Source organism: Heterodontus francisci, chromosome 5 (assembly GCF_036365525.1).
Source record: "Heterodontus francisci isolate sHetFra1 chromosome 5, sHetFra1.hap1, whole genome shotgun sequence".
Lineage (NCBI taxonomy): Eukaryota > Metazoa > Chordata > Chondrichthyes > Heterodontiformes > Heterodontidae > Heterodontus > Heterodontus francisci.
This window is the reverse complement of record NC_090375.1, coordinates 106,074,504-106,100,670: the sequence shown is the minus strand read 5'-3', so window position 1 is coordinate 106,100,670 and position 26,167 is coordinate 106,074,504. Positions and strand designations below refer to the sequence as shown.

General features: G+C 43.8%; 2 protein-coding genes across 2 annotated transcripts in view; both read left to right on the top strand.

The window, feature by feature from the left end:
* The window catches only part of LOC137369989 (inositol monophosphatase 3-like), a 54,945-nt gene that overhangs the window by 1,944 nt on the left and 26,834 nt on the right, over nt 1-26,167 (top strand). The window contains exon 2 of the mRNA XM_068031871.1: nt 25,394-25,556. Within this exon, the coding sequence (XP_067887972.1) occupies nt 25,394-25,556 (163 nt within the window). The remainder of the gene's footprint in view (nt 1-25,393; nt 25,557-26,167) is intronic.
* LOC137369585 (small ribosomal subunit protein uS8-like) lies at nt 8,685-9,088 on the top strand. The gene has a single exon (XM_068030877.1). It carries the CDS (start codon nt 8,687-8,689, stop codon nt 9,077-9,079), a length of 393 nt encoding a protein of 130 aa, XP_067886978.1. The 5' UTR covers nt 8,685-8,686; the 3' UTR covers nt 9,080-9,088.

The window sequence follows — 26,167 nt, the reverse complement described above, 5'->3', positions numbered from 1 at the left end:
ACCAGATAATCTGTTTTAGGAATGTTGATTAAGGGATAAATATTGGCAAGAACACTGGGATAATTCATCCACACCTTCAAATAATGCCGTAGGATCTTTAATGTCCAACTGAGAAGGCAGTCAGGACCTCAGTTTCATGTCTCATCTGCAAGGCAGCACCTCCGATAGTGCAGCGCTCCCTCAGAAGTGTCAGTCTGGGTTACATGCTTAAATATCTGGAGCATGACTTGAACCTACAACCTTCTGAGTCAGAGGTGAGAGTGTACCCTTGAACCAATGCTGAGTTTTTTCAGTTTTCTTTTAAACCTTCATTTTTGAAACCGTCATTGGTATATAGGAGCTGTTCACTATATTTCCTGTTTTAGAAGTTTCTGAACAGAAGCATGGCAGTTTTTACTTTCTGCCACCAAGTTGCAGTAGTCCAGATGTAAGAATTAATATTGATTATGATTGTCATTTTGAAGATTGGAGGTTTTGCTACAGATACTTTTCTTAGAGTCATCATCTCAGACTACTCTTGCATATATAATATAAATAAAAAGAAGAAATGCTGGAAATACTCAGCAGGTCTGGCAGCATCTGTGGAGAGAGAAGCAGAGTTAACGTTTCGGGTCAGTGACCCTTCTTTGGAAGAAGGAACACTGACCCGAAACGTTAACTCTGCATCTCTCTCCACAGATGCTGCCAGACCTGCTGAGTATTTCCAGCATTTCTTCTTTTTATTTCAGATTTCCAGCATCCACAGTATTTTGCTTTTACTTTTGTATATATTTCTTTGTTCCCCATGGCGCAGAGTGTGCCTTTAGCTGGTAAGTAGGTACTCGGTACAAAGCTCAGGCTCAAAGAAGGACAGGACTGGGTATTAAATATTCCTGGATACAAGGTGTTAAGGACAGATAGGAAAGGAAGAAAAGGGCGAGGGGGACAGTATTGATTAAGGAGACCATTGCCGTGTTGGAGAGAGTGAGGATGTCCCAGAGGGGTCAAGGACAGAATCTATTTGGCGAGAGCTAAGGAACAAAAGAGGTGCAATTACATTACTTGGTGTAGTCTACGGGCCACCAACTTGTGGGAAAAATGTGGCGGAACAAATTTGCAAGAAATTAGAGAGGTGCAAGAATTATGGAGTAATTATAATGGGGGACTTTAACTATCTGAATGTAGACTGGGAGAGTAGTAGTGTAAAAGGCAAAGAGAGGCAAAATTTTCTGGAGTGTGTTCCGGAAAATTTTCTACAGCAGTTTATTTCCAGTCGAATGGGAAAGGAGGCAGTGCTAGGCCTGGTTCTTGGGAATGAGGTGGGCCAAGAGGATCATATGCCATTGGAATAACATTTAGAGGACAGTGATCATTGTATCATAAGGTTTAGGTTGGCTATGGAAAAGGGCAAAGAATAATCCAGAGTAAGAATAATTAACTGGGGCAAAGCGAACAGGGGTAAGAATGGATCTGAGCCAGATAAACTAGAATCAAAGCTTGGCAGGAAAAACTGTACCTGAACAATGGGCTGCCTTTAAAGAAGAGATAGTATGGGCACAGTCAAGGTATATTCCCACGAAAGGAAAAGGTACGGCAAACAAATCCAGAGCTCGTTGGATGACGAAAGAGATAGAGATTAAGATAAAGAAGAAGAAATGAGCTTATGACAGATGTCTGGTGGATAATAAAATGGAGAAGCAGGCTGAATATAGAAGGTTCAGAGGGGAAGTGAAAAAGCAAATAAGAGCAGCAAAGAGACAGTATGAAAAGAGACTAACAGCTAACATAAAAGGGAATCTCAAAGTCATCCATAGGCATATAATTAGTAAAAGGGGTAAAAGGAGGAGTGGGGCTGATTAGGAACCAAAAAGGGGATTTACGCATGGAGGCATAGTGAAGTATGAAATGAATATTTTGCACCTGTCTTTACCAAGGAAGAAGATACTAGCCAGGTCACGGTGAAAGAGAAAGTAATTTATACACGAGAAGGATTTAAAATTGATAAGAAGATATTGGATGGGATAAAAACAAGAAATGCTGGAATCACTCAGCAGGTCTGGCAGCATCTGTGGAAAGAGAAGCAGAGTTAACGTTTCGGGTCAGTGACCCTTCTTCCGAAGAAGGGTCACTGACCCGAAACGTTAACTCTGCTTCTCTTTCCACAGATGCTGCCAGACCTGCTGAGTGATTCCAGCATTTCTTGTTTTTGTTTCAGATTTCCAGCATCCGCAGTATTTTGCTTCTATTGGATGGGATGTCTGCACTTAAAGTTGATAAGGACTGGATGAGATTTTTTTTTAATTCATTCATGGGATGTGGGCGTCACTGGCTATGCCAGCATTTATTGCCCATCCCTAATTGCCCTTGAGAAGGTGGTGGTGAGCTGCCTTCTTGAACCGCTGCGGACCATGTGAGGTAGGTACACCCACAGTGTTGTTAGGAAGGGAGTTCCAGGATTTTGGCCCAGCGACAGTGAAGGAACGGCGATATAGTTCCAAGTCAGGATGGTGTGTGACTTGGACGGGAACTTGCAGGTGGTGATGTTCCCATGCATCTGCTGCTCTTGTCCTTCGAGGTGGTAGAGGTCGTGGATTTGGAAAGTGCTGTCTTAGGAGCCTTGGTGCATTGCTGCAGTGCATCTTGTAGATGGTACACACTGCTGCAACTGTGCATTGGTGGTGGAGGGAGTGAATGTTTGTGCATGGTGGGCCAATCAAGCGGGCTACTTTGTCCTGGATGGTGTCGAGCTTCTTGAGTGTTGTTGGAGCTGCACCCATCCAGGCAAGTGGAGAGTATTCCATCACACTCCTGACTTGTGCCTTGTAGATGGTGGACAGGTTTTGGGGAGTCAGGAGGTGAGTTACTCGCCACAGGATTCCTAGCCTCTGACCTGCTCTTGTAGCCACGGTATTTATATGGCTACTCCAGTTCGGTTTCTGCTCAGTGGTAGCCCCTAAGATGTTGATAGTGGGGGATTCAGCGATGATAATGCCATTGAATGTCAAGGGGAGATAGTTAGATTCTCTCTTGTTGGAGATGGTCATTGCCTGGCACTTGTGTGACGCAAATGTTACTTGCCACTTATCAGCCATATTGTCCAGGTCTTGCTGCATTTCTACATGGACTGCTTCAGTATTTGAGGAGTCGTGAATGGTGCTGAACATTGTGCAATCATCAGCGAACATCCCCACTTCTGAACTTATGATAGAAGGAAGGTCATTGATGAAGCAGCTGACGATGGTTAGGCCTAGGACACTACCCTGAGGAACTCCTGCAGTGATGTCCTGGAGCTCAGATGTTTGACCTCCAACAACGACAACTGTCTTCCTTTGTGCAAGGTATGACTCCAACCAGCAGAGAGTTTTCCCCCTGATTCCCATTGACTCCAGTTTTGCTAGGGCTACTTGATGCCATACTCTGTCAAATGCTGCCTTGATGTCAAAGGTAGTCACTCTCACCTTACCTCTTGAGTTCAGCTCTTGTGTCCATGTTTGAACCCAGGCTTTAATGAGGTCAGGAGCTGAGTGGCCCTGGTGGAACCCAAACTGAGCATCAGTGAGCAAGTTATTGCTAAGCAAGTGCTGCTTGATGGCACTGTTGATGACACCTTCCATCACTTTACTGATGATTGAGAGTAGACTGATGGGGCGGTAATTGGCCGGGTTGGATTTGTCCTGTTTTTTGTGTAGGGGACATACCTGGGTAATTTTCCACATTGCCGGGTAGATGCCAGTGTTGTAGCTATACTGGAACAGCTTGGCTAGGGGTGCGGCAAGTTCTGGAGCACAGGTCTTCAGTACTATTGCCGGAATATTGTCAGGACCCATAGCCTTTGCAGTATCCAGTGCCTTCAGTCGTTTCTTGATATCATGCGGAGTGAATCGAATTGGCTGAAGTCTGGCATCTGTAATGCTGGGGACTTCAGGAGGTGGCCGAGATGGATCATCAACTCGGCACTTCTGGTTGAAGATTGTTGCAAATGCTTCAGCCTTATCTTTCGCACCGATGTGCTGGGCTCCCCCCTCATTGAGGATGGGGATATTTGTGGAGCCACCTCCTCCAGCTAGTTGTTTAGTTGTCCACCACAATTCACGACTGGATGTGGCAGGACTGCAGAGCTTAGATCTGATCTGTTGGTTATGGGATCGCTTAGCTTTGTCTATTGCATGCTGCTTATGCAGTTTGGCATGCAAGTAGTCCTGGGTTGTAGCTTCACCGGGTTGACACCTCATTTTGAGGTATGCCTGGTGCTGCTCCTGGCATGCCCTCCTGCACTCTTCATTGAACCAGGGTTGGTCTCCTGGCTTGATGGTAATGGTAGAGTGGGGGATATGCCGGGCCATGAGGTTGCAAATTGTGGTTGAATACAATTCTGCTTCTGCTGATGGCCCACAGCGCCTCATGGATGCCCAGTTTTGCATTGTTAGATCTGTTCGAAATCTATCCCATTTCGCACGGTGATAGTGCCACACAACACATTGGACGGTATCCGCAATAGGAAGACGGAACTTCGTTTCCACAAGGACTGTGCGGTGGTCACTCCTACCAATACAATCATGGACAGAAGCATCTGCGGCAGGCAGATTGGTGAGGACAAGGTCAAGTATGTTATTCCCTCGTGTTGGTTCCCCCACCACCTGCCGCAGACCCAGTCTAGCAGCTATGTCCTTTAGTACTCGGCCAGCTCAGTTAGTAGTGGTGCTACCGAGCCACTCTTGGTGATGGACATTAAAGTCCCCCACCCAGAGTACATTTTGTGCCCTTGCCACCCTCAGTGCTTCCTCAGATGCATCCAAAGATACTGAGAGAAGTGAGGATGGAAATGGCAGAGGCACTGGCCATAATTTTTCATTCTTTCTCAGACTCAGGGGTGGTGCCAGAAGAATGGAAAATTGCAAATGTTATACCCTTATCCAGAAAAGGGTGTAAAGGTAAGCCAAGTAACTGCAGGCCAGTCAGTTTAACTTCGGTGGTGGGGAAGCTTATGGAAACAATAATTTGGGACAAAATTAATAGTCACTTGGACAAATGCGTGTTAATTAGGGCAAGCCAGCAAAGGATTTGTCGAGGGAAAATCGTGTTTTACTAATTTTCTGGAGTTTTTTGAAGAGGTAACAGAGAGGGTTGATGAGGGTATTGCTGTTTATGTCTTCTTCTTTGGGCCTCCTTATCTCGAGAGACAATGGATATGCGCCTGGAGGTGGTCAGTGGTTTGTGAAGCAGCGCCTGGAGTGGCTATAAAGGCCAATTCTGGAGTGACAGGCTCTTCCACAGGTGCTGCAGAGAAATTTGTTTGTCGGGGCTGTTGCACAGTTGGCTCTCCCCTTGCGCCTCTGTCTTTTTTCCTGCCAACTACTAAGTCTCTTCGACTCGCCACAATTTAGCCCTGTCTTTATGGCTGCCCGCCAGCTCTGGCGAATGCTGGCAACTGACTCCCACGACTTGTGATCAATGTCACAGGATTTCGTGTCGCGTTTGCAGACGTCTTTATAGCGGAGACATGGACGGCCGGTGGGTCTGATACCAGTGGCGAGCTCGCTGTACAATGTGTCTTTGGGGATCCTGCCATCTTCCATGCGGCTCACATGGCCAAGCCATCTCAAGCGCCGCTGACTCAGTAGTGTGTATAAGCTGGGGGTGTTGGCCGCTTCAAGGACTTCTGTGTTGGAGATATAGTCCTGCCACCTGATGCCAAGTATTCTCCGAAGGCAGCGAAGATGGAATGAATTGAGACGTCGCTCTTGGCTGGCATACGTTGTCCAGGCTTCGCTGCCGTAGAGCAAGGTACTGAGGACTGTACATGAAATTCCCAAAGGTGTTTGATGCAGTGCCACACAACAGACTAGTGAGCAAAGTTATAACTCATGGAATAAAAGGGAGAGTAGCAACATGGATGCGAATTTGGCTGAGTCATAGGAAACAGAAAGTAGTCGTTAATGGATGTTTTCCTGACTGGAGGAATGTTTGTAATGGAGTTTCCCAGGGGTCAGTGTTGGGACCCTTGCTCTTCCTGATATTCCTGATTAATGACCTAGACCTTGGTGTACAGGACTGTCAGGCAAACCCCCCACCTGCCAAGACTGAGGCGCACATTATTTTGCCACATGAACATTAAAACTTAATATTGCAAGCTCCTGACTGGAAAGATATTTGCATAGTAACAGACAGTGTTGGAACAATGGGGACCCAGTAGTTGCTTCCCCAATACACGGAAGTGATCAGACCAGTTTTAGTCACATGACTAACTGGTTGTTGCAGAGATTTGAACTGAGAGTTTTCAATTGGAGAAAACATTGGAGAAAAGAAAGCCGTGTGCCTCGTTTGGAACAGAACTTCTTCTCCAGTGATGCCTGCCTCCATCTCTTTCCCACCGAACTGAATCTTGTGAAAACACGTGATCCTCAAAGAGAGAAAAGTCTCCTACGTGAACAAGGTTTAAGAAGAACACTGGGCCCTGAGGAACAGCAAGAATACCTACAATCAAGTGAGCTCGAAGCACAATAAACAAGAAACTCTGCTGATATTGCCTCAAACACCTCCTTTTCCTTTCTTTTCTGTCCTTATTTGCATGTGTGTATCGCGTGTTAGTAGCATCCCCAACACCGAACACCTGTTCCTGCTGGGGGACTTTAATGCCAGGGTTGGGGCCGGCCATGACTTACGGCCCTCCTGCCTTGGGCGCTATGGCACTGGTAGGATGAATGAGAATGGGCAGAGACTGCTTGAGTTATGTACCGATCATAACCTCTGCATCACCAACTCATTCTTTCACATGAAACCCTGTCAACAGGTTTCTTGGAGGCACCCAAGATCACGCCGTTGGCACCAGCTGGACCTCATTGTCACAAGGCGAGCCTCTTTAAACAGCGTTCAAATCACACGCAGCTTCCACAGTGCGGACTGCGACACCGACCATTCCCTGGTGTGCAGCAAGGTTAGCCTCAAACCAAAGAAGCTGCATCACTCCAAGCAGAAGGGCCGCCCGCGCATCAACACTCGCAGAATTTCTTATCCACAGCTGTTACATAAGTTTCTAAATTCACTCGAAAAAGCCCTTCAAAACACTCCCACAGGGGATGCAGAGACCAAGTGGGCCCACATTAGAGACGCCATCCATGACTCAGCAATGACCACCTTTGGCAAATGTGTGAAGCGGAATGCAGACTGGTTTCAAGCTCACATTGAAAAGCTGGAACCAGTCGTAGCCGCTAAGTGCATTGCACTGTTGAACTACAAGAAAGCCCCCAGCGAGTTAACATCCGTAACACTTAAAGCAGTCAGAAGCACTGCACAAAGAACAGCCAGGCGCTGCACAAATGACTACTGGCAACACCTATGCAGTCATATTCAGCTGGCCTCTGACACCAGAAATATCAGAGGAATATACGATGGCATTAAGAGGGCTTTTGGGCCAACCATCATGAAGATTGCCCCCCTCAAATCTAAATCAGGGGACACAATCACTGACCAACGCAAGCAGGTGGAACACTACCTAGAACTGTACTCCAGGGAAAATGTTGTCACTGTGACCGCCCTCAATGCAGCCCAGTCTCTGCCAGTCATGGATGAGCTGGACGTACAGCCAACAAAATCGGAACTCAGTGATGCCATTGATTCTCTAGCCAGCGGAAAAGCCCCTGGGAAGGACGGCATTACCCCTGAAATCATCAAGAGTGCCAAGCCTGCTATACTTTCAGCACTGTACGAACTGTTTTGCCTGTGCTGGGACGAGGGAGCAGTACCACAGGACATGCGCGATGCCAATATTATCACCCTCTATAAGAACAAAGGTGACCGCGGTGACTGCAACAACTACCGTGGAATCTCCCTGCTCAGCACAGTGGGGAAAGTCTTCACTCGAGTCGCTTTAAACAGGCTCCAGAAGCTGGCTGAGCATGTCTACCCTGAGGCACAGTGTGGCTTTCAAGCAGAGAAATCCAGCATTGACATGCTGTTCTCCCTTCGCCAGCTACAGGAGAAATGCCGCGAACAACAGATGCCCCTCTACGTTGCTTTCATTGATCTCACCAAAGCCTTTGACCTTGTCAGCAGACGTGGTTTAGTTTTAGTTTAGTTTAGAGATACAGCACTGAAACAGGCTCTTTGGCCCACCGAGTCTGTGCCGACCATCAACCACCCATTTATACTAATCCTACACTAATTCCATATTCCTACCACATCCCCACCTGTCCCTATATTTCCCTACCACCTACCTATACTAGTGGTCTCTTCAGACTACTAGAAAAGATTGGATGCCCACCAAAGCTACTAAGTATCATCTCCTCATTCCATGACAATATGAAAGGCACAATTCAGCGTAGCGGCGCCTCATTAGACCCCTTTCCTATCCTGAGTGGCGTGAAACAGGGCTGTGTTCTCGCACCTACACTGTTTGGGATCTTCTTCTCCCTCCTGCTCTCACATGCATTCAAGTCTTCAGAAGAAGGAATTTTCCTCCACACAAGATCAGGTGGCAGGATGTTCAACCTTGCCCGTCTAAGAGCGAAGACCAAAGTACGGAAAGTCCTAATCAGGGAACTCCTCTTTGCTGACGATGCTGCATTAACATCTCACACTGAAGAGTGTCTGCAGAGTCTCATCGACAGGTTTGCTGCTGCCTGCACCGGCCTAACCATCAGCCTCGAGAAAACGAACATCATGGGACAGGACGTCACAAATGCCCCACCCATAAATATCGGCTGGCATTATGATGCGCATGAGCGTTCTTGCCGATGCTCTTACAAGCATCAACAATGCAGAGAAACGTGGAAAACGCCAGGTTCTCATTTGGCCATGCTTCAAAGTGATTGTGAGATTTCTGACTGTAATGATGAAGCATGGTTACATTGGAGAGTTTGAGATTATTGATGACCACAGGGGTGGGAAAATTGTTGTTAATATCACAGGCAGACTGAACAAGTGTGGTGTCATTAGCCCCAGATTTGATGTTCAAGTAAAGGAGCTAGAAAGGTGGCAAAATGGTCTACTGCCTTCCCGTCAGTTTGGGTACCTCGTTCTAACAACCTCAGCTGGCATCATGGACCATGAAGAGGCCAAGCGAAAACACACAGGAGGAAAAATCCTAGGATTCTTTTTCTAAAATTTGAAACCAGCCTAAAATAAACCATTGAAACCCAAAAAAAACCTCTGGAAGTGGTTCAAGAGTTCACCTACTTAGGCTCGACTATCACTAGTAACCTGTCTCGATGCAGAACTCAACAAGCGCATGGGAAAGGCTTCCACTGCTACGTCCAGACTGGCCAAGAGAGTGTGGGAAAATGGTGCACTAACACAGAACACAAAAGTTCAAGTGCATCAAGCCTGTGTCCTCAGTACCTTGCTCTACGGCAGCGAGGCCTGGACAATGTACGTCAGCTGCTTGGAGTGATGCAGCTTCTTTGGTTTGAGGTTAACCTTGCTGCACACCAGGGAATGGTCTCAATTCATTCCATCTTCGCTGCCTCTGGAGAATCCTTGGCATCAGGTGGCAGGACCGTATCTCCAACACTGTAGTCCTCGAGGCGGTCAACATCCCCAGCATATACACCCTACTAAGCCAGCGGCGCCTGAGATGGCTTGGCCATGTGAGCCGCATGGAAGATGGCAGGATCCCCAAGGGCACATTGTACAGCGAGCTCGTCACTGGTATCAGACCCACCGGCCGTCCTTGTCTCCGCTTTAAAGACATCTGCAAATGCGACATGAAGTCCTGTGACATTGATCACAAGTCGTGGGAGTCAGTTGCCAGCGATCGCCAGAGCTGGCGGGCAACCATAAAGGCGGGTCTAAAGTGTGGCGAGTCGAAGAGACTTAGCAGTTGGCAGGAAAAAAGTCAGAAGCGCAAGGAGAGAGCCAACTGCGTAACAGCCCTGTCAACCAATTTTATCTGCAGCACCTGTGGAAGAGTCTGCCACTCTAGAATTGGTCTTTATAGCCCCTCCAGGCGCTGCTTCACAAACCACTGATCACCTCCAGGCGCTTACCCATTGTCTCTCGAGACACGGAGGCCAAAGAAGATCGCGTGTGCGTGCTAGCGTGAGTGCGTCATATATTTGTGGGCATTAACCATATTAGAGTTTAAGTTTTAACAAAATTTCATCTTCTTTAAACCTCAGAAAACCTGTGTGAATTGGTTTCTTCGTCTTATAATTGGAAAGCTGTGAACAAGGATTCACAAAGGAGGAGCTCAAAACACGGTGTGTTTAAATGAAACCCTGTTACAATAAGACCAGGTGAAGACAGCAACAGACCCTTAGACACCTTTCTCACCTGGTCGTAACAAGGACACAATTTCAAAAGTAGCGGATGATATGAAACTTGGAAGCATTGTGAACTGTGAGGTGGATAGTGCAGAACTTCAAAAGGACATAAACAAGTTGGTGGAATGGGCTGACATGTAGCAGATGAACTTCAATGCGGAGAAGTATACAGTGATTCATTTTGATGGGAAGAACATTGGGAAAGAATATAAAATAAAGGGGGAAACTCTAAAGGTGGTGCAGGAGCAGAGGGTATATATGTGCGTAAGTCATTGAAGGTGTCAGGTCAGGTTGAGAGCGAAGTTAATAAAGCATACAGTATCTTAGGCTTTATTAATTGGGGCATAGAGTACAAGAGCAGGAGGTTATGTGAAACTTCACTTTTGTTAAACTGGTTCAGCCTTAACTGGAGTATTGCATCCAGTTCTAGATGCCGCACTTTACGAAAGTTAAAGTCATAGTCATTTATGGCGCAGAAGGCAGCTGTTTGACCCATTGAGTGTATAGAACTATCCTGTCAGTTCCACTCCCCTACTCGATCCCCGTAACCCTGCAAGTCTATTTCGCTCAAGTGGCTATCCAACCTCCTCTTGAAGTCATTGATCGTCTCTGCTTCCAACACCCTTGTGGGCAGCGAGTCCCAGGTCATTACCACCTGCTGCATTTTAAAAAGAAGTGCTTCCTCATATTTCTCCTGCATCTTTTGCCCAAAACTTTCAATCTGTGTCCCCATGAAGGCATTGGAGAGCGTGCAGAAAAGATTCACGAGAATAGTTCCAGGGATGAGGAACTTCATTTACCAAGATAGATTGGAGAAGTTGGGACTGTTTTCCTTGGAGAAAAGAAATCTGAGAGGAGATTTGATAGAGGTATTCAAAACCATGAGGGGTCTGGACAGAGTTGATATGTTCCCACTCATGATCGGATCAAGAACGAGAAGGTGCAGATTTAAGGTAATTGCCAACAGAAGCAATGGCAACATGAAAAACATTTTCACACATCGAGTGGTTAGGATCTGGAATGCACTGCCTGAGAGTGTGGTGAAGGCAGGTTCAATCGAGGCATTCAAAAGAGAATTAGATTCTTATCTGAAAAGGCAGAATGTGCAGGGATATGGGAAGAAGGCAGAGGAATGGCATTAAATGAATTGCTCATTCGGAGAGCCGGTACAGACATGATGGACTGAATGGCCTCCTTCTGTGCTGTAACAATTCTGTGATCAAACAGCAAATCCTTGTTACTGTATTTCAGTTTATTGGTTGTACCACATGTCCCCATGTGAGCTTGTTCTACTTTAGTGCACAGTAGTATAAACACTGCACTAGATTGTCTATAAACTGCCAAGCAGTTAATGGACAATTGAACAGAAGCAATTGTACACTAGATTTACAGCAGCTACTACTCCTTAATGCGCTAAACTGCAATATGAACTGGACGAGGCTCAAGTCCATGGATATTGGCTTTTATACGGTAGCTTACTGTAATCTGACCAGTCTTTCTGCCATCTGTACCTTTCTCTGATTGCTTTAGATAGAGCATCCAATTTGAACAAGGTGGATCAAGAAATACTTGTGACAAGGGCACATGAAATTTAAATATGTCTTTTGGACTTCAAATGTAGTTGGAACAAAACTCATAGGATACTTATATTGGAATTTGAATGGCTTTGCCCCTTTCTCTAGTATGTGGCTAGACATGACAGGAGAGGTTTTCCCATCTACAGTTTGCATTGCGCGTATAGAATGTTGAGAGGAAAATCAAGTGGGAGGATCATGTGTGAAACAGAACCTGCTATTGATTTAGATAGATGGGTACTCAGCCTGATTTTTCCACCTTATGCTTTGCCCTGGAAATGATTTATTCCCAAGCACTAAAGAGGAAAATCTACTGCAACAACTATGTTCAATTGCTAATATGTAACAAAACAAGCTGGACCATTAACTGTGCTTTAAGTGGCCCAGGACACTACAGTTAACATACAGTAAACTTGCAGTCTTAACCCCTTAACATGCCACAAAGAAAGAAGCCAATACATAATAGATAAAACTGCTTAATTCTTTTATCACAGTGTGTGTGTAGGGCACCTACTATTTCTCCTCTCAACCTGGAAGATAGAAATTATAAACCAATATTTGCCATTTTGTGAAAGCTAAACTACTAATCAAAATTTATTCATAATTAATTTGCAACAGCAAAGAGAGTGCACCAAAAAGTCCATGGCTGAAAACCAGTGAATGCATCTTGTTCCAGTTTCATGAAATATAACAGGTTTCTAGATTAATCAGTTGAGCCTTCTTTTGTTCCTTGCTAGATAGTCTTGTTTTTTGGGGATGAGTCCCAAACAGCTATGGAGTTCAAAGCATCTGTTTAGCCTCGATACACAATTGCAGATCACTGAAAAATTCTTATGCCTTTACTGTTTAAGTCACTAACAACACAACCCTCAAATCAGTCATAATCAAAGGAACAATCAGTTAGAACCTGCAGTGTCAGATCACAACGACAAGTCAATACTCCTACAGAACACTAATGGGAGATAAATAAAATACTGTCTAGGATCTAAATAGCCAACACCTCCCAGAATTCCTACTGAATAAATTCAACTCATGCTCAGATCGAAGCAGCTTTGTGGGAATTAATTCCAGGACAAAACAAATCTTCCTTTTTCTCATATCCTGATTTTTGAAACCAATTTAGTTTTGGATTTTATATTAATTGTATCTACTGTATGTTGAAAACTGTCCTGTGCCCTTCCTCTGCTCTGATGCAAGATACTGTAATACCAAAACATAAATTGACTCAGAATATTTATTTCAAATATAAATTAAAATGTTACCTATGAAATCAAAGTTCTAAGATCAGTCTGTCCCCAGAACCATCTTCAAAATGTGAAAAATAGCACTTGGATGAAGGAGAAAACATTTGGAAGGAGGGTATCTTTTTAAATTTGCTATATGTCGTCCTATTTTTTTATTCGTTTGGGGGTTGTAGATGTTGCTGGCTAGGCCAGCATTTATTTACAACAAGATGATTGTCAGAGTCATACAGCACCAAGACAGGCCCTTCAGCCCACGCCAACCATCAACCACCCATTTATACTAATCCTACATTAATCCCATTTCCCTCTCCCATCCCCACCTTCCCCCTACCTACACTAGGGGTAATTTACAGTGGCTAATTTACCTATCAACCTGCAAGTCTTTGGCATGTGGGAGGAAACCAGAGCACCTGGAGAAAACCCATGCAGTCACAGGGACAACTTGCAAACTGCACCACTGTGCCATCCAAGTATGGCACAAACCAAATGCCTTCCACTACAAGTATAGGCTAAACACTTGTTGGATATATATGTGGACTAGAGCTGGAAAAGCACAGAATGTGTGACACCCTCTTTTAGCAGGTTCACTTCATCATACTGCCTTGCCCTTCCTGCTCTACCTTCCCATCTCAGGAAGGTTAAAAGTCGCAGGAAAATACCTTTTTCAAGATAAAGTCTTGTTAGGGGAAAAAAAACATTTACTAGCTATTTTAATGGTGGAATTAAATCTTTATCTTTACTCATTGTAAATCTACTGGATGCCTTCTATTTTGGAATTCAAAGCCGAAAGAGATGTTGAGTTGATATATGCACATTTCTTTCTATGGAACAGAATTGATGTTTTGTAAAATGACTAACTTAAAAATTGTGCAATGGAAAATTAATTCTCTCAAGTTAGAAAGTATTTTTAAGTTTAAGGTTAACAGATGATCATCAATGATCACTTATATTTCACTGTTTCACCTCCATATTAAAGGATCTCCTTGCTCGTCTTTCACAGTCTTTCCTGGATAAAACCTTTTTTTTCTTCGAAACCGCTGATCATTGGCAGACTTCTAAAAGTTTCACATTTACTTCCTCATCACCATTGTCTTATCGGATTTAATTTTCAAGCTCTAACTCTAGTTATGAGCATTTGAACCCTGCTTTTCATTTGCCTTGTTTTCTCTCTCTGTGCCCACAATATTTGATGATATTTGATTAATATTTGCATCCAAGTGCATTCTTGATTCCAAAGATTTTGGCCTAGTAGTGTTGAAGGAATGTTGGTATATGTCCAAATCAGAATGATGTGTAAACTGAAGGGATCTTGGAGGTGATGACATTTTGTTACATTGTTGCTCTTCCTTTTGATCCTTATTGAACTTCTGGTGCTTGGCTTTTTGTGTTATTCCTGCCCTTTTTAAAAAAATAAATTTTGGGATGAATTATTTTCTCGTTGCTCCATTGTATGTATGGCAGAAACCCCATTTACATGCATAAACAGAGTAGACTTCCACAGAAGTTATTGTGGCACAGCAGAAGAAAGCCTGACGAACTTTACTCCAATGGTGTTAAATACACTCATCAGGCTATCCCTTGTCAACTTCAGGCAGGTGTTCACGTAACCATTTTTTCATAGCCATATTTTCCTCATACATCTTTCCAAATTTTGAATCTCCTATTCCTTTTTCTGCATTTTTACCAGAGTTGGAAAAGGGAGAGAGTTGCAGTGAGAAAGGCTTATAATCTTACTATCAGAATATAAATCCACACTATTTGCATAAACATTAGTCCACACTGATGACAGTGAATTAATCCTAGCCTTTTTCCTTTCCTACCCAACTAATTTTTACTTAAGGGGAAAGATGACAGAGAAACCGGAAACTGATAAGGGGTCGGAGCTTGTACCGTTGGGAAGCTACGGGGAGGCATATAAGCAACATAAGCACCTGTATGAATGGTCTCAATCCTAGAGACAAAAGAAGTTCCATGAGCTCTTCACATTTGATATTGGATGTGAGGGTGGAGAAGACAGAAGGAGTTTATATTGTTGTGACCGAGGTGGGAGCAATGCGCCGTCAATTCAATCCCATCACTCCACAGGTCACAGCAGATTATTAAAGTTTTCCCACCCAACAGGAAAAACAGCCAAATGAAAATACTCTAGTAATTCCCCAGAATAAAACAGACCAAACCAGGTATCTTCAGACAACAACAAATTAACTGTTCATTAAAAAAATTAAATCTTAAACACTATTAAAATAAACCTATGTCTAAAGACCTTATAACTTCTTATTTTAATCTAACTTCCCCCATTCACACACACACATTCAAAACTAACAGTTAACCGGTTTTAAAAGTGGTGTTTTTAAAAATGAGCTGTTTCTTAAGAATAAATAAATAAGTCTTTGTGGGTTACATTCCTGATGGGTGAGGTATCCTAGTGTAAAGATAATCAAATGCCTCTTAAAGTCTTCACACGGATTTGATGAAACAGTCTGTTCTTGATCGGCATTCAAAACACTTCGCCTGCAGCAGGCATCAAACAGTTCTTTAAACAAGGAGTGTAGCAATGGGTCCACTCGGATTTTAAAACTGACAGTCTCTCAGTTGAAACTTTACTCCAGCAATACAAGTGGTCTCGTCACAGGGTTTTTTCCTCCTTAGACAATTAACTCAGCCTGAAGCTCATTCTAGAATTTCTGCTGAGCGAAATAGACCGCTCTTTGCTTCAGTAAGTATGTTTCGCTGGTGGCTGGTTCAGACTGGTTTTTGCTAGTTTTACACACAGTCAAATTGAAACATTATACCATGTGACACCTCTCCTGTTGTTACCTAGGGACAGGTGCAGCCTGCACACTCTGCTCAGTCTTAAAGGCACACACTTTTTAATCCGAGGAGAAAAAAGAAACAGTTCTGTGACAATACTATCCAGATATGTAATATCTGTGCCCTTGCTGATGCATAAGTTAGTTGTATCAGGCATATAATTATACTTTGTGTCAATTTAAATATCTGTATTTCTCTTTATATCTGCCTACTGTTGTACTCCTTTATATTTTAATTCAATACGTAAATTTAGATTTGAATAGAATCACGGCCTTTACGAATAGCTGCTAGGAACAATGGCTTGTACAGTCGCACCGTTATTCCTTCAATCCCATTGGCTGGTAGTGATTTTTAAGGACCAATTATTTTTGAAGTGTATATTCAGTAAGTTATATTGAACCTTGTTCCTTGCATAGATGACCTTCATTAAGAATACTGAAGATGCACCTTGCTGCAGGCACATAAGAAATAGGAGCAGGAGCAGGCCATTTAGTCCCTGCTCCACCATTCAATAAGATCATGGCTGATCCGATTGTGGCCTTAACTCCACTTTCCTGCCAGCCCCCCCATAACCCTTGATCATAAACCTGTTCTGGTTCATGTGCACCATATTTTCTGTAATCATTTCAAGATGAGATTGCACACCAAGTCGGCAGATAATTAATGCATGAATCGAAACTTCAAGTACATCCAGAAAAAGAGGTTTTCTCAAACTTTCAATTGTTAGCATAAATTGCAATTGATAGTGGCACTTTATTGAGAGCAAAAAATCTTAAACCATTTGCAACTACAAAAGGTTTCTTACAACCTTATGGAGAGAATGATGAGTGAGGAAATTCAGAAAGAGAAACTGCCATTTTTGTCCAACAAGCCAGACCCTTAATTTCAGTGTTCTCAATCCTGCTTTCTTAACACCCGCATGTTCCCGTTAATGTCCATCACATCTAGTTGTCTTTTGAATTCATTTATGCTATTTTCTCTATTATCTTTCCCTGATAACTTAATCCATATTTATTAAAGGTGACGATAAAGGATAACTTGCATTTTTATAGCCCATTATTACAGCACTGAAATGTCTCAAAGCACTTCACGCAATAAATTATTTGAATTGTAGTGACTGCTCTTGTTTAGTCAATTGCAGCAGACGTTTTATGCACAGAATCCACAAACATCAATGAAATGTTGGGCAAGACTGCCTGACAACCAGTCTGAAATAACTTACAGCTTCTTTCAACTCAACATCGGGAGGAATAAAGCCATTGTTTTTAGTGCATCACAAACTCCCCTCCCTTGCCAATGACCCCATTCTGCTCCTTGGTCCCTCACTCAACATATATGCACAACTTTGACATCATGGCTGGGGTGGGGTAGCGGGGTGTGCGTAAAATGTAGTGAGAGGCTCGGGGTCCCTCCCCAACGCGCTCCCGCCTCCGCTGCCATTTTTTTGCGGGAAATCGCCCGCCCGCCCCAGGCCAATCAAGGCCCTTAAGTGGCCAATTGACGGTCATTTAAAGGCCTTCACCCACCGCCACAGGGCTTTTACTGTCAGCCGGCGGGCGGCTGAGGCCTGACAAAAGTAGGCAGCCTTCTGATGGCCTGTGGTGGGTGGGGGGGGACCCTCCTGATCGGGCACCCTGTGCCCAACGGAGGGCCACCACCGATGCCCCAACACGCCCCCTGCCCCCCTAACCGACAGTCCTTTGCCTCGCCGGGGCCCGACAGATTACCCCCGGCGTGGTCCCAAAATCCTACTTCTTTTGCGGACTGTCCTTCCTCTTCATCTTGAAGCTAGATATAGTCCTAGCAGTGGCCACCACTCCCGGTGGCGCTGCTAGGACTAAGCTGCTGGCCCGCTGGTTGGCCAGCAGCTCCATTTTGCAGGACCTCCTGCCTCAATGAGGTGGAAGTCCTGCCTCAGACCAATTAAGAGCCTGGGGACCATAAAATCCGGTCTGGATCCCCTGGTTAGGCGGAGGCGGGATCACCATTGACTTTTCGGTTGGTAGACAGCTCCCGTCCAAAAAGCGCAAAATTCTGGCCCTTGATTGACCCAGAGTTGAGCTTCCAATCCCATATTCTCTGCATTGCACTTTTTATAACTCTACAATATTGCTCATCTTCACCTCTATCGGAGCTCCTCTGCCACGGAAACTCTTATAATGCTTTTGTCATTTACAGACTCAATTATTCCAATATAAAAACTGAGAATGCTGGAAATACTTAGGTGAGGCAGTATCTGTGGAGAGAGAAACAGTTAATGTTTTAGGTCAATGACTTCTTGTCAAATTTTGAAAAATATAGAGATGTAACAAGTTTTAAGCAAGTACAGAAGCAGGGAAAGGTTAGTGGTGGGGGGAGAACAAAAGGGGTAGGGTGAAGGGCAAGAGAGAAGAAATGACAAGGGATGATGGAACAAGTCAGGAAACAAATGTTGGTCTAGCAGAGGTTGAAAGGGAAAAGCAGAATCATAACCAACAGCTGTCATCCAAAGTGAGGGGGGCAGAAGTTGTGGTCTGAAGGAACTCAATGTTGAGTCTGGAAGGCTGTAAATGAAAATTAACATTTGAAGTATTGTCGGGGAGGTGGTGAGGGAGATTGGAAGGGCTAAAGGAAATATGGAAAAAGGTTATCTGATATCATAAAAGGAGTAGTGATGGTTTTTGTAATCATACAAAAAGGAAAATAGTTAAAGAAAGGGTAGAACTGCTCAGGATGAAGGAGGGAGCCCAACTGTGGAGTGGGAATGTGGAGTTGATCAGCCACAATCTTGTTGAATGGCAGAGCAGGCTCAAGGGGCCGAGTGGCCTATTCCTGTTCCTAATTCATATGTTTGTATGCTTAATGCATGTTAGGATACGAGTGGCTGTATTTTGGACAGGATGGAGTTACTGGAAGGCTAATTGAAAGATGAGGTGCTGTTCTTCAAGCTTCCGTTGAGCTTTATTGGACAGTGTAGGAGTCCGAAATCAGAGTGGGAGTGGGTGGCGAATTAAAATGACAAGTGACTGAAAGCTCAGGTCACGCTTGTGGACTGAACATAGGTATTCCACTAAGCGGTTACCTAATCTGCGTTTAGCCGCTCCAATGTTACGGAGACCCACACCATGAGCTGTGAATACAGTGTACTAAATTGAAATATGTACAAATAATTATCTGTTTCACCTGAAAGGCATGTTTGGGGTCTTGGATGATGGGAATGGAGGAGGTAAAAGGGCAGGTGTTGCGTCTCCTGGGCTTGCATGGACTGTGCGGAGGGGAGGAAGTGTGGGTGATTGGGGAGTGGATCAAGGTGTCATGGAGGGAACAGCCCCTTTGGAATTCTGAAACAGGAGGGGAGGGGAAGATGTGTTTGGTGGTGGCATTGCACTGGACGTGGTGGAAATGGCAGAAACACTGGTATGGAATTATTCAGGTGCTCTAATTTCTGTCCTTTCTCTCTCTCTTCTCCAGTAACTCCATCCTGTCCAAAATACAGCCACTCGTATGCTAACATGCATTAAGCATACAAACATATGAATTAGGAACAGGAGTTAGCCCTTCCAATCTCCCTCATCACCTCCCCGACAATACTTCAAATGTTCATTTTCATTAGTATTGTTAGCTGTAATTTTATTATATGCTTTTAAGATTGTTTTTAATTTGTCTCTATTCACAAAACTCTTCTTTACTGTATCTCCTTTTTATGAGATATGAGATGGATAAAATACAAAACAAATATATGTGGATTTTTCCATTGCTGAACCATTGATCTGTTTACCAACTTTCTGCCCAGTTAACTTGGGTGAAATCCCTTTTTATTTCACTGAGTTTTGCCTTTCAGCGTCCTTTCTCTGGTTATCTATGATTTTTCACTATCATTTTCTGTTCTTACACTGAACCTAACTATACAGTGGTCACTATTTCCAATTGTTTTACTCTCATCAATTATTTATTCCACTAAAAAATCAAATGGTGCTTTTTTTTCCCTTGTTCGACTAGAAACATACTGATCTTGGAAACAGTCCGAGATCCATCTACCAAGCATTTGCCACTTTGACCACATGCATTAACTTTATTCCGGTCTTTATTGTGATAATCAAAATCACCCAGTATTATTGCCCAGTTGTTCTCGCATATCTCTTTGTTGCAGATCTTCCCACTATCTCCTTTTCACTGTGAGGTGGCTTTTAGTGGGCATTCCAATTTTAGGTTTTTTAAAAATTCTCACTTTCGGTGAGATGCTGTCAAGGCCAGCATTTATTGATCATCCCTAGTTACCTTGAGAAGCTGGTGGTGAGCCTTTTCCAATTGCTTTAGGTGTACCCACTCAATGCTGACTTCATACTTTTGGAACATTCATCCACTCTTTGTTCTCGTTTCCTCAATTTTTTTGATATTGTTACAACCGAGGCGGGAGCAATGCACTGTCAATTCAGTCCCATCACTCCACAGGTCGCAGCATATTATTGAAGTTTCCCACCCAACCGGAAAACAGCCATATTAAACACTCTAATAACCCCCAGCTAAAACAGACCAAACCAGGTATCTTTAGACAACAAAAAATTAAATATTTATTAAAACTAAATCTTAAACACTATTAAGATAAACCTATGTCTAAAGACCTTATAACTTATTTTAACCTGACTCCCCCATTCACACACATACACTCAAAAATCATGGTTAACCGTTTTTAAAAAAAAAGTTTTAAAAAATTAGCTGTTTCTTGAGAATAAATAAATAACTGGGTTATGAGTCTTTGTGGGTTACATTCCTGATGGGTGAGGTATCCGAGTGTAAAAATAATTAGATGCCACTTGAAGTCTCCATGCGGATTTGTTGAAACAGTCTCTTGGTAGATAGGCATTTGGCTGCAGCAGGCGTCAAACAGTTCTTTAAACAAGGAGTATAGCAATGGATCCACTTGGATTTTAAAACTGACAGTCTCTCAGTCGAAGCTTTACTGCAAATTCCAGAAAATACAATCAATCAAGAGAGAATCAATCTTGAAGCAAAGACTCTTAGATTGGAAGGAAAGAAAAATGAATTTTGCTATCTCCAGCAATACAAATGATCGCTTCAAAATAAAGTGTATTTTTCTCCATAGGCAATAAACTGGCCTGTCGCTCCTTGTAGAATTTCTGCTGAGAAATAGCTCTTTTCTTCAGTAGCACACTTTGCTGGTATGTCTCAAAACTGGTTTTTACACACAGTTAAATTGTTACAGTAAACCAAGGGACCTCTCTGTCCTGCTGTGGCCTAGGAGCAGGTGCAGCTAGCACACTGTACCTCATGTTTTAAAGACACACTTTTTAAACAGTCTTAAAGGCACACTGTTTTTAATCCGAGGATAAAATAAATACTTCCGTGACAATAGGTAGCTCGGGAAAGAGTAGGTCCCCTTAAGGATCAGTGTGGCAATCTATGTGCGGAGCCACGGGAAATGGGCGGGGTCTTAAATGAATATTTCTTGTCCGTATTTACCGTGGAGAAGGTCGTGGAAGCTAGTGAGTTCAAGGGAGGGATCACCGATATCCTGGAGCATATCACCATTACAAAGGAGGGGGTGTTGGAGGTTTTGAAGCGCATTAAGCAGGATAAATCCCCAGGGCCTGACCAGGTGTATCCTAGGATGCTGTGGGAAGCAAGGGAGGAGATTGCTGGGGCCCTGGCAGAGAATATTGTATCATCGTTAGCCACGGGTGAGTTTAGTTTAGTTTAGTTTAGAGATACAGCACTGAAACATGCCCTTCGGCCCACCGAGTCTGTGCTAACCATCAACCACCCATTTATACTAATCCTACACTAATTCCATATTCCTACCACATCCCCACCTGTCCCTATATTTCCCTACCACCTACCTATACTAGGGGCAATTTATAATGGCCAATTTATCTATCAACCTGCAAGTCTTTGGCATGTGGGAGGAAACTGGAGCACCCGGAGGAAACCCACGCAGACACAGGGAGAACTTGCAAACTCCACACAGGCAGTACCCAGAATTGAACCCGGGTCGCTGGAGCTGTGAGGCTGCAGTGCTAACCTCTGCGCCACTGTGCCGCCCTGTGCCACTGTGAGGTACCGGAAGACTGGAGGATAGCTAATGTTGTGCCTTTATTTAAGAAGGGCAGCAGGGATAAGCCAGGGAACTACAGGCCAGTGAGCCTTACATCAGTGGTGGGAAAGTTATTGGAAAGGATTCTGAGAGACAGGATTTATATGCATCTGGAAAGGCATGGTCTGATTAGGGATAGTCAGCATGGCTTTGTGCATGGGAAATCATGCATCACAAATTTGATTTGAGTTTTTTGAGGAGGTGACCAAGAGGATTGACGAGGGCAGGGCGATGGACGCTCTCTATGTGGACTTTAGCAAGGCCTTTGACAAGGTCCTGCATGGTAGGCTGGTCCGGAAGGTTCGAATACATGGGATCCAGGGTGAGCTAGCGAATTGGATCCAAAATTGGCTTGGTGATAGGAGGCAGAGGGTGGTAGTGGAGTGTTGTTTTTCAGATTGGAGGCCGGTGACCAGTGGTGTGCCGCAGGGATCGGTGCTGCCTCCTCTGTTGTCTGTCATATATATTAATGACTTGGATGTGAATGTAAAGGGCATGACTAGTAAGTTTGCAGATGACACCAAAATTGGTGGTATAGTGGACAGCAAAGAAGGTTGTCTAAGGTTACAACAGGATATAGATCAACTGGGAAAGTGGGCAAGGGAGTGGCAAATGGAATTTAATGCAGACAAGTGTGAAGTGATGCATTTTGGGAAGTTAAACCAGGGCAGGACATATGCAGTGAATGGCAGGGCCCTGGGGAGTGTTGTTGAGCAGAGAGACCTTGGGATGCAAGTACATAGTTCCCTGAAAGTGGCAACACAGGTAGACAGGGTGGTGAAGAAGGCGTATGGCATGCTTGCCTTCATCCGCCGAGGCATTGAGTACAAGAGTTGGGACGTCATGTTACAGTTGTACTTAACGTTGGTTTGGCCGCATTTGGAGTACTGTGTGCAGTTCTGGTCGCCACACTACAGGAAAGATGTGATTAAGCTAGAGAGGGTGCAGAAAAGATTCACAAGGATGTTGCCTGGTTTGGAGGGCTTGAGTTATAAAGAGAGATTGGATAGGCTGGGTCTGTTTCCCCTGGAGCAAAGGAGGCTGAGAGGGGACATGATAGAGGTATATAAATTATGAAAGGCATAGATAGGGTAGATAACCAGAGTCTGTTTCCCATGGTAGGGGTGACTAAAACTAGAGGGCATAGATTTAAGGTGAGAGGGAGGATGTTTAAAGGGGATCAAAGGGGTAAATTTTTCACACAAAGAATAGTGGGTATCTGAAATGAGCTGCCTGAGGAGGCGGTGGAGGCAGGAACAGTAGTGACATTTAAGAGGCATCTGGACAGGTACTTGAATGAGCAAGGCATAGAGGGATATGGAATTAATGCAGGCAGGTGGGATTAGTATAGATAGGTATTATGGTCAGCATGGACGAGGTGGGCCAAAGGGCCTGTTTCTATGCTGTACGACTATGACTCTTATGACTCTATTGTATCCTTGCCTATGCTATAGCAGTGTTATTCTCTGTCACTATTTAGTAGTCTGTTTTTCATCTCCGATAGCATTTTCTCACTATTTCATCTAAAGCTTCTTCTATTTCCACAGCTTTATTAATGCTGCTTGCCCTCTCTAACCCCCTACTGTATTAGTTTAAATGCTTCCCCCTGCTCTGTTTACTTTCTCCATAAAGACATTAGTGTCATTTTGTTTCTGGTTGTTCTGGAAGTCACTCCAATGCCCTAAGAATGTGAACCCTTCACCCCTGCAATAGCTCGGAAAATATACATTGTGTTTTTTTAAACTCCTTAACCCAGCCAGTATATGGCACAGGAAGCAATATCGAGATTACCGTCCTTGAGATCTTGTTTTTTCAATCTAGTGCTGAACTCTATAAACTTCCTCTGCACGACCGCAAGTTTATTTCTATGTGTTTCATTGCTTCCAATGTGCACCACCATTTTTGGTTGCTCTCATTCCCATTCCAGAATGTTTCCTCCCATTCCATGATTTCCTTCACTTTGGCACCAAGGAGACAGCATGTTTTTTAGATCATGCCTGCAAAAAAAATTAATTTATTCCCTTTACAACAGAATCTCCCACTTTTACTCCTCTCCTGTTCCTGTAATCCACTTGTTTCTCACCCTTAAATAGACTGCACTGTCCTATTACGTTGCTCAGGACCACTACCCTGTCACTGTCTACCTCACACTAGTCCAATAGTTTTTACCTATTGAACAGTTCAAATTGCTCAGCCGTTCCCTGCGCTTGTATGTCTTGTTCCCCTCTGCTGCTCCTGAGGATGACTACCTACTTTCCTTATACACTGCTCCTGTGTCCCGAACCATCTCCCACTTTTTGGATCGTATGGTCCAGAAACCTCCCATCCTTTCTGATGCTATAGAGTGTGGCTAGTTGCTCTTGAACACAGAGATCCTTTGCTGTAGGGGTTTAATTTTGGTACACGTAGTGCAAATATGCTGATACACTGAGGATCCATGATGGTGCACACATCACACTTTATAAAAATCACAAGTGTTCCCTGCACAGTCATCCCAAAATATCTAACTTAAAAATGAAGATAGCTTGAATCTGAATTGCCACTATCACCAAACTCTCTCAAATCAAATTCAGTTTCATCATTTCATAGAGTCATACAGCACCGAAACAGGCTCTTCGGCCCAATGAGTCTGAGCCGACCATCAACCACCCATTTATACTAATCCTACATTAATCCCATTTTTCCTCTCACATCCCCACCTTCTCTCAATTCTCTTACCACCTACCTACACTAGGGACAATTTTTTACAATGGCCAATTTACTTATCAACCCACAAGCCTTTGACATATGGGATGAAACCGGAATACCCAGAGGAAACCCATGCGGTCACAGGAAGAACTTGCAAACTCCGCACAGGCAGTACCCAGAACCGAACCCGGGTCGCTGGAGCTGTGGTGCTAACCACTGCACCATTGTGCCGCCCCTTTCATTTAAGTATTAATTATAGAAAGTTAATCCTGACCAATGACACTTATTGCTGAACTCCTACTGAAGCTAAAGTCCAAATTCTTTTGGCCTCTCTCACTACAGGAGCATCTCAAAGTTTAAGATTGCATACTTCCATTAGGGATTACTGGATAGCGATCAGGAGAGGTTAGTCTAGCTGTTTTCTCTAACCCATCTCCAACCAGCCCAGAAGTACTGAGACTACGCTGAGTGAGATAAGCTAACTCAGCACAGACTACAGATTGAATCCCCATCTTCCTACTGTGTAGCTCAGCATCGTGTCAGTTGGTGCATTTACCCATTCAGCCAAAGGGGAGCCTTGTTTAATATTTAATAACAACTACATTTGAATAATGTGACTTGAACTGAAGTACCATAGATATGAATGATACTAGATTTTACTTTGTTACATGCTGGAATGGAATAGCACAACTTGGAAGGCATTTGAAATTAGCTGCCAAATCAATCTGATGGAAATTACTGCATTAGGTGTTCTCTGAAGAACGGGATATTGGTGCCACACCAGAGATTGCTTCATGGGATCATGCAATTCCAAAGGAAATCCTGGACAAGGCAATTGCAACTGAAGAAGTCTCTTCTGACAGCATAACGGTCTGGATTGATCCACTTGATGCCACCCAGGAATATACAGGTATAATATATATTGAATTTAGTGTGCCTAGACATTAAATGCAATGATGTACACTAATAAAGTAGTCATTGTTGGAAATGGATCCAGTTAGGTTGGGTATCGTTAAGAAAGAATGAATGAGCAGGTGGGAAGGGAAGGGCGGATTGAGGTATTGCATGGTATGAGGGATAGGGAGATGGTCAGGGTAGGTGTTGAGCATATATTGGGTAGGAGTTGGTGAGCTTAGGGATAGGAGGTCAGAGAAGTTGGGCTGGGTTTGAGCCAAGATGGTGACAGAGGCTGAGGATGATGGTGGGCTAGAACTTGAGCTGAAGAAAGGTGTGAGATGAAATTGAGGTTGGGATAGAGAGTTATAGCTCTATTCCACACATAGCATGTTTTTAAAGCTGATTACTAAGCTAAGAAGCAGTAATTTGTTATTAAAGTGGTTATAGTACTATAAATAAATGATAGTGCTCTGGGTCCTTAAAAAATGGATTGCTGCTTGTTAGCATAGTGCTGGGGAAGAGGTGATCATGTTCTTGTGAAAAGGAAATTGGCATTCAGACCAACCTGGAAATACAGGAGTAGGATTTCCATTGGAAATCTCCTGATCATCCATCACAACTTCA